At 27.0% G+C, this 9,894-nt stretch overlaps 1 protein-coding gene across 1 annotated transcript in view; it reads right to left on the minus strand.

The window, feature by feature from the left end:
* Positions 1 to 9,493, minus strand: part of LOC117167679 (probable 4-coumarate--CoA ligase 1) — a 38,026-nt gene extending 28,533 nt beyond the window's left edge. The window contains exons 1-2 of the mRNA XM_033352790.1: positions 9,271 to 9,493; positions 834 to 1,124 (exon numbers count right to left, since the gene is read on the minus strand). Of these exons, the coding sequence (XP_033208681.1) occupies positions 834 to 1,028 (195 nt within the window). The 5' untranslated portion in view covers positions 1,029 to 1,124; positions 9,271 to 9,493. The remainder of the gene's footprint in view (positions 1 to 833; positions 1,125 to 9,270) is intronic.
* Positions 9,494 to 9,894: the final 401 nt, after the last annotated feature.

Genomic DNA, 9,894 nt, shown 5'->3' on the forward strand with positions numbered 1-9,894 from the left:
TATTTTTTCTTTCAATGTAGAATTAAATTTTGGTATCGCCTTCCTTATTTTTGAAAACGTGCGCTTGAAACAAAATTCTCGTTAAATTCTCTATGTACCTTGAAACGTTTTTCAAACAAACTCGAAATATAAATTTATATACATTATAAAAACATACGTTATCTAGAAATATTGTGTTTAAAATTATTGCTAATTTTAATACAAAAAATAATCTTGCAAATTTTAAATGTTAAAAATAATTTTTGAAACTAATATCTTATTGTTGTATTTGTGTTCAATAAAATATATTTATAAAAAATTCTAATTGTTAAAATTCGGGAATTTTCCAATTCGCATATTTTACAAATCGGCAATTTTCTGTCGGGAACTTTAATATTCGGGAATTTTCCAATTCGGTAATATTATAAACTATCGTAAATTTTATTATACGGGAATATTACAATTCGGGAATTTTATAATTCTGATATTTTATTATTCGGGAATTTTCCAATTCGGTATTTTTGTTTTTGGGAAATTTTATTATTGGGGAATTTTATTTTTCAGCAATTTTCCAATTTGTATTTTTATTTTTCGGTAATTTTATTATTCGTGTATTTTATTATTTGGGAATTTTCCAAATCGGTATTTTTATTTTTCCGCAATTTTACTATTCGCGAATTCGATTATTCGGGAATTTTCTAATTTAGGAATTTTACTGTGCCGGGAATTTTATTTTTCGGGATTTTTCAGTCGTCCCCAAGAGGAGTTTGTTGAAAATTAGAAAAAGCACACATTTCGTAATTTATGTATGAGCCTTTATAAGAAAAAAATTATACATTAATTGTTATACATACCAATGCAACTCTATTGCTGTAGTTGTTAACATTTCTCCAAACGTATTCTGGAAGCGTTACTTCTGGATATGATGCATCCTCGCAAGGAGAACAAATAATTTGTTCTCCATTTGTTCCTTCTACTATTTTAATTTTATTCGCGGTTGAAAAGCATCTGGACGTTGAAACAAAAATCCTTCGAAAAAGGTTGGTCATATTTCCTTCCAATGCAATTATAATTTCCTCTCGAAAATTTTAAGTTCATTAACAATTATTTAGATCAATTGCATGAGCTCATAAATTTTGTGATATCTAAAATTAAAAACGTAGATATTCATTTTTGTTTCATAAATAGAATTATAAGTATGAATCCTATCATGTAATTGAGAGTATTTTTTTTATCTATAAAACATGATGATTTTATGAAGCTCTTCGCCTGGGGTGATTGCTAGAGAGATTGATCAGCGAATTGGGTCTGAACTTCTGAAGTGTTGCGCAACGAAAGTGTTATTTAAATAAGCAATACGGAAATTCTAGACTGATTTAATTAATTCTTAGATTTGAATAATACATAAAACACAAATACATCAATCACTATTTAACCGAATTTTTTAACTTTCTAAGAAATAGAAAAATTTGTAACAAAATAGTTGAATCTTTAATCAAAAAGATTAATTTACTACTAAAAAAGGCGAACTTTCAACAAAATATAATAATTTTCAAACAAAAAATTGAATTGTTAAATAAAAAGGATCAATTCAAAAATGGAATAGTTACATTTTCAATTGAAAAAATTAATTTAAAAAAAAATTCCCAAAATGGTTAAATTTTTAATTAACAAGATAAATTTTCAACTAAAACATCTTCAAAATACATGTGTAACAATATTTAAAATAGTAGTTACATTTTCAAATTTAAAAATTAATTTGAAAAACAACCAAAAATTCTTTTCAACCAAAGGTGAATTTTTAACTAACATGATTCATTTTTATCTATGAAATAAATTTTGAACAAAGTGCTTCAACTTTTAACCAGATAGTTTAATTTTCAACAAAAAAATCAATTTTGAACTAAGACTTAAATTGTTGAATTCCAAACATAATTGACACCCTGAACGAAAAATTATGAATTTTCAAATAAAAATATTAATTTTCTGCCGAACTTGACGAGTTTCCAACAAACATGCATCCTGAACCAAGCAGTTGAATTTTCTACAAAAAACGATTATTTATTACAATAATATAATATCATTTAACCACTTCATTGGTAATTTACTTTTTATTTTTATTCTTATTTCTTCAAATTGTGAATTAAATATACTTACATTAATTACAAAATTCGTCCATTTTAGTTGAAGAATCATGTATTTTGTAAAATTTTTATCTTTTTTGGTTAAAAATTCTTTCTTTTTTATCTTTAAACTACCTTCGTCAAAATAATTATTATTTTGGTTGCAGACTATTGTATTAGTTAAAATTCATCTCCTTGGTTACAGATTTAACTACTATTTTAAAAAGTTGTTTCTTTTTTGGCAGAAAATGATTATTTAAAAAAAATTGAAACTGTAACTGTTTCATTGTTAGTTGCAAAATGATCTTTTTCGGTTGACAAAATTCATGAAATTAAAAATTCATTTTTTTTTTGTTATAAGTAAATGCTTTTATTTAAAATGAATCTTTTTGGTAGAAAACTAATAATCTTGGCAAAAAATTCTTCTTTTAAACTTAAATATTTAATTAATAGTTCAAATACTTTGTGCAAAATGCATTTCTTTTCTTCAAAAGTTGATTATTTGTTTGAAAATTCATCTTTTTAATAGAAAGTTCAGCTTTTCGGTTGAAAATTAAAGTTTTGCATTTGAAAATTCAATAATACGGTTTTGGTCTAAAAGTCATCATTTTAGTTAAAAATCCATCATATGATTGAATATATAACTCTTTTGTTGAAAACAACTTTTTTTTGGAAGCCATGTTTTTAAACTAAAAATTACACTATTTAAATTAAAAATTCATCATTTATTTAAAAATTATTTTTTTTGTTACAAAAATGTCACTAGTTGATTAAAAATCTGTTTGCTTCAGTAAAAATTAATCTTCTTGGCGGAAAAATCATATATTTCTTTAATAGTCCCAGTATTTTGTTGAACCACTGCATAATTTCACTTAATCCTATTTATTCCAAAGTAATCGTAGCTAATATATATTAATCCACTATTTAGAGGTAATCCAGTGTAATTCGTAAAATTCAGAGTATTTTAAGTAATCCAGAGCTATTACGCATATAAAAGTAATCTGGGGTAATCCGACATAATCCAGGGTAATCCCAGAAAATCCAGGTAATCCGACATAATCTGATGTAATCCTATGCAATCCGGAGTAATTTAAGACTATGCAGAATAATTCTGTATATAGAGGTAATTCAGGGCTGTCCAATAGAATTCGGCGTAATACAATGCAACCCAGAGTATTTTCCGTAATCCGCAGCTATTTTTTATATAAAAGTAATCGGGAGTAATCCGACATAACCCAGGATTTTCTAGCATAATTTAGCGTAATCCAACATAATTCAGGTATTCCAACATATCCCAGGTATTACGAAATAATGTGGAGTAATCCTATGTAATTTGGAGTAATCTTAGAAAATGCAGAGTAGTTATGTATACAGAGGTAATTTAGGCACGTTAATTTTAATCCGAAGTAATCCCACGCAATCCGGAGTATTTCACGCAATTCAGAGCTTTTATGTATATTGAAGTAATCTGGTGTAATCCAACATAATTCAGGGTGATCTTACATAATCCAGAGTAATACAACATCAACAAGGTAATCCGACATAATCTTGAGTAATCCTATGCAATCCATACTAATTTGATGTATATAGAGGTAATTTAGGGGCATCAAATATAATCCCGGCTAATATCATGCAATCAGGAGTATTTTATGTAATCCAGGGCTATTCTGTAGATATGAGTGATCTGAAGAAATCTGACATAACCTATAACAATCTACATAATCCAAGGTAATCCAACATAATCCAGATATTCAAAACTTACATGGAGTAATCCTATGCAATCCGGAGTAATCTTAGGCTATGCAGAGTAATTCTGTATAAAGAGGTAATTTAGGGCAATCTAATATAATCTGGAGTAATCCTGTGCAATACGAATTTTTTCATGTAATCTAGAGTAATTCTGTACATAAAAGTAATCTGGGGTAATCCAACATAATCCAGAATAATCTGACATAATTCAGGGTGATCCAAAATAACCCAGCATATCCGACATAATCTGAAGTAATCCTATTCAATCCGGGGTAATTTAGACTATGCGGAGTAATTCTATATAAAGAGGTAATTTACGGCTGTCCAGTATAATCCCGGCTAATTTCATGCGATCGGAGGTATTTTACGTAAGCCAGAGATATTCTGTATATAGAAGTAATCTGGGGTAATCCAACATAACCCTAGGCAGTCCGACATAATCTAAAGTAGTCCTATTAAATCCGGAGTCATTTTAGGCTATGCAGAGTAATTCTGTATATAGAGGCCATTTAGGGCTGCCCAATATAATTCGGAGTTTGCCCATGCCATTCAGAGTATTTGAGGTAATCCAGAGCTTTTCTGTATTTAGAAGTAATGTGGAAAAATCTTACATAACCCAGAATAATCTGACATAATCCAGCGTAATCCAACATTATTCAGGTATTCCGACATAACACGGAGTAATCCTATGCAATCCGGAGTAATCTTAGGCTATGCAGAGTAATTCTATATAAAGAGGTAATTTAGGGTAATCTAATATAATCTGGAGTAATTCTGTGCAATAAGAATTATTTCATGTAATCTCGAGCAATTCTGTATATAGTAGTTATCTAGGGTTCCGACGTAATCCTCTGTAATTCGCAATAATACAGTGTAATCCAGGGTAGTCCAGACTAATCAAGGATAATCCGCATAATTCAAAGTAGTCCTGTTTAACCCGGAGTGTTCTTACGCACTCCAGAGTAATTGATAGATAGAGGTAATCCAGAGTAATCCGATAAAATTGAAAGTATACCTGTGCAATCCGAAGTAATCTTCAGTAATCGAGAGTAATTGTGTATATATAGAGGTAATTAAGGGTAACCCAATCAAATTAAAATTAATTCTATATACTCTGGAGTAATATCAGGTAATTTAGAGTAATTCTATATATAGAGGTAATTTAGAGTAATTCGATATATAGAGGTAATTCAGAGTAATCCGATATATTATTTTATAGGTTTATTACTTTTACTACCTTGCTAAACTTTTCATTTCCTTGTTTTTAAATAACCCGATAAACCATTCGAATGGTATATATTTAAAAATGTCTTTTTTTTAGAAAGTTTGAAGATTACACACAATGATAACCATGGTCATAGCGGAGGGAGAGGGAGGGGGGGTCAACCGGATTTGGCCCTGCTATCGAAATTCTTACAACTTGTTTACATGACATCAAAATATACTTTCGAGCATGTGTCGAGCGTGCCTCCGTGTTCCCCCCTCCCCCAACCGAATTTTTTTATGGCTTCGACCTTGATGATAAGTAGCAATCACATTCTACTTACAATGGACCCATTATGTAATGTATATAATCACCCACCGTACAGCAACGGCAGACAGTGGGGAAAAAAAGTTTCTGCAGTGAAACCTATTTTTAGCCCATTCTTTAGATGTTTTTTTTTCAATGAAAGCTATTTAAGTACCGAAAAGATTTAGTGTTTCGATTTCTGATAAAAAAATGTAGATTTATCATATTTTCTACCTGTGCTAGAAATATCTAGAAATTACTTTCAGTGGCTCAGGACGAATAAAAAAATTGTTTATAACCTTATAAATAAATTAATGAATAAAAATCACTTTTGGGGGTTGGGAATGTTTAGACATTTTTAACAAGAAATTTTATAAACAAATTTATAGTTTGGATATATCTCAACGAACAAGCTACATTTTTATAAATAAATAAACCAAGAATGTCTTTCCGATTGCTATTTACTTTAATGCTTTTAAAATTTACTGCAATCGTTTCATTATTTACACAATATTCATTTAAAAAATGTAGGATTTTACTATTTTCGAACAAATAGGCTTGTTTTTTGCGGAGGGAATTAAGATTTTTTCCCCGATACTCTTCGCTGTAGTACTTTGAAAATCTTCGAGAATTAATAATTATTTAAACAATTTTAATGAACAAATTCAGGCTTTGATTAATTTCCATGAATACACTTAATTTTTTTAATTCATTCAGGAATTTATTTTGCGATGACTCTTTTCTGTCATGCTTTCTAAATTTACAACCATTTTTCTATTATTTAAACAATATTCATGAATAAATTCAAAGTTGAACTACTTTCAAACGAATATTTTCAATTTTTTAAGAAATCAAAGAGTGCTTTGTCCGATAACTCTTTTTAACTTTACATTACAAATTTAAAAGTATTATCAACTATTTAAGTATTTTTCATAAACAAATATAGAGATTGACTATCTATGAACAAATAGGCTCAAGTTTTGGTTACGAAATCAACTTAGAATGTGTTTGCGATGACTCTTTACCATGAATTTTTTTAAATTAACAACAATTATTAAATATTTAAACAATATTTATAATCAAACTCAGAATTAGTTGGTTTTAAACGAATACAATCAATTTTTAAAAAAAAATTCGCCTAAAAATTTCTTTTCGATGACTCTTTTCTACAATATTTTTCTTTCTTATAAAAATCGTTCAAATAATTAATAATTATTCTCAGTTTGGAAATTATTGTAGCGGATTCATTGAAAATACATGCTTAGTCGATTTCGCAAAAAAATTGAATTTATACATTGAAAAATATATTAAATGTGAATTTGTTTATTGAAATTGTTAAAACAATTGCCAAATGTTATCTGTTTTCAACTAATGAACCAAAAAACCTTAATCTTTCTTATATTATGTTTCAAAACTTTAGATGAAAATGAGCCAAACTCTGGAAATCCAGGAAAATAACTTTTCTTCAACAATTTGTTTATAACGTAATAAACCATTTCTTTTTTCATTCTCACAAATTGTAAATTATTTATGGATAATTTCAGTACAGGCACAAGTTCTTCTTTGAAAAATTTACAAATATTAGAAACATAGTAGTTCTGAAAAGTTAAAAGAAAAATATTAACTTTGCTGTTAAATAAAAAATTATCCAAACTTTATGAAACATTTAAACACATAAAACTTTTTAAAATTTAAACAACTTTTACTTTAAAAAAATGTCTCAATCAACAAAACAGTGTAAAGTAAAAATTGTTTTGTTTTACAGAAGTAATGATAGAAGAAAAAACTACTAAATAATCGATACAAGAAAAACGCGTTTGTAAAAAATTGATGAAATATGCCAACTCTATTTTTAATTCTAAATGAAACTCGCAACTTCATCGGTTTAAAATTAATTTCTATGTACATAATTGATAAGGCTCTATCGATGTCTTTATTTTTACTTCTACATTCACCTTATTCTAGTCGAAATTTCGATATATGCAGTAATTTATTTTAATGAAATACGTAACTAATCATTTATTTATGAGACGATGTTCTGATAATTTTTTTAATAACAATAAATTAAATTTAGCCAAAATTTGTTTAAATTTTATGTACCTAAAGAATCCCACAAGATAAATAATTAAGTGTTGAGAATTTTTGGTGCTAAATATGAATTTTATGTCTGAAGTATCACTAAATTTTTATTATAAGATGTTTAAATGAATTGTTTAAAAAATTTGTTATTGTTTAAAGAAACTTTCTTTAAAATAATGCTAGGAAGTTGCAGTTTTTTATAAAATTTTCCAATTTTCGTCCACTTTTCACTTAGATTGACTTTATTCTTCATTCAAGTTAACAGAAATAATTGTTCAAACAATTTATTATTCTTGTTTAAAATGGTTTCTTTGATTAATGTTAGAAATGTGTTTTTTTTCTAAAATTTTCAGATTTTTTTTGAATTTTTAGTCAGCCAGAAGTAATAAATTATAATATTAATTTTAACAAAAAGCAACCCAGTACATACTTTAAGAAAAATTTATATTGAATTTGATTCACATAGAAAATTGAATGAATATATCAAATATCTGATTTATTTCAGAAAAATATATTCGGGTCATTCCACGGGAGATTTACGCCCTACATTTTTTTGCATTAAATTTTTTGTTCGTTTTTTGTTAAAAAATATTTAATACGTATTTTTTATTTCAACATAATATGCAACATTTCCGAGAAATAAATTTTTGAAAATTATCGTGTGTCACAGCTTCAGTTAAAAATTTATTATTTAACAACTGCATAATTTAATTATGAAAATGAAATGGAGGAAATTTTTAGTATACTTCACTTTGAAGTTCGGGATTTTGCATATAATATTCAAATAAAAAATACGTATTAACTATTTTTTAACAAAGAAGAAAAAAAAAAAATATTTCACGCCAAAAAAATGTAGGGGGTAAATCTCACATGAAATGACCCATTCACAAAAAAGAAAGAGATTGTTTAAAGAATTACTGTATCTAATGCTTATTATTTTTTCGTAAACAAAAAACACAAAATAAAGTTAAAAATTGCAAAAAAACCGCAACTATCGAGCATTTTTGTAAAATATAGTTATAAGCAATAATAATTTGTTTAAAAAATTAAGTTTGTTATATTGCATTGATTGTTACCTCGCTGAAAGTGAAATGTGGACAAAATATTGAATATTTCAAAAAAAAACTTTCTAGCATTATTCAAAGAAAATCTTATTGAAAAAAAATAATAAAAAAAAACATATTATTGTAAATTGGAATTTCATTATTACCTAAATCTAATTTTAAGTTTGAGAATAAGTTGAAGAATTCGGCAAATTCGCGATTTTCTAACTCTATTCTAAAAGGAAATTGCTACAAATAATAATAAATTGTTTAAGCGATATGCTTGGGATATTAAAAGGAAACAGAAACAAATTTAGATCGGAAGTGGTATTATTTTTGTTGACATGACAAAGATATCACTATTCTTATCTTCAGTGTTATTAAAATGATATCTGTTTTTGAGACAATACGGAATGTAAGAAATCTTAATTTTTCTGATTCAGTTACATTTTAGACTTTAACAAGTTCGAATTCTTAATCACAAAACTCATTTATATTAAAAAATTATTAAATCTTAAAAAAATATTAAATATATTATTTAAAAATATTAAAAATGGTTTTTCTGATTTCGATGTTTACATTAAATCTTAAATGATATAAAGAAGAGATTGTGCGCGGAGCGCGCATCTGATAATTAAAAATTGTTAAAATACGAAAAATTCTTGTCCCCTATTTTTAATTTAATAAAATTTTTAAAGTTTTTTTTTTATCTTTATAATTTAATTTTATGAAAAGTTATTCACTATAATCAGAAAAAATAAATCATCTATTTATAGATGGTACATACCTTCAGTTCGTAAAAATTATACAAGAGTAATTTATTTCCCAAATGACACTTCCTCATTAGTGTATCATTTCGCGTGACCCTGCGCTAATAATCGAGTTCAAAGTTGATTGAACTCTCACTTAATGTCGGGGGAAATTAAATGAAAAAATAAATAATTAAAAAAAACTTGTTTATTGAAGAACGATTATACTCTTACTCACATCACTTCACAACGCTAAAACGCTTACTGAGGTTGATTTCACAAGGAGAGTCCACTTGTAGTGAGAAGTTCCCCCACCACTGTTTGTGGAAAGCGTAATTTTATTACGTAGAGATAAAGAAAATACAAAATAGAATGACATTTGAAAATTTCTTTATCTATATCAAAACCCTTTGTCGAGAAAAATAAAAATGTTAATTTATTTTTTATCTATTTTGGAGGAAAATAATAAACATGATTTTGTAAAATACGTCTGCTAACGTCGGAAATTATCTAATGGCTAGCGCAAGCAGTACTAAAATTCTCTGCTGACTTTCAAATATGATAAACGCGGTCTGAACGAGAGCTTGGCACTGAGGCTATTAATTCATTTATTTACTAATTAATATTAAATAATGTTGCAAAATTATTTAATTAGCATTACA

The sequence above is a fragment of the Belonocnema kinseyi genome, chromosome 2 (genome assembly GCF_010883055.1).
Source record: "Belonocnema kinseyi isolate 2016_QV_RU_SX_M_011 chromosome 2, B_treatae_v1, whole genome shotgun sequence".
Lineage (NCBI taxonomy): Eukaryota > Metazoa > Arthropoda > Insecta > Hymenoptera > Cynipidae > Belonocnema > Belonocnema kinseyi.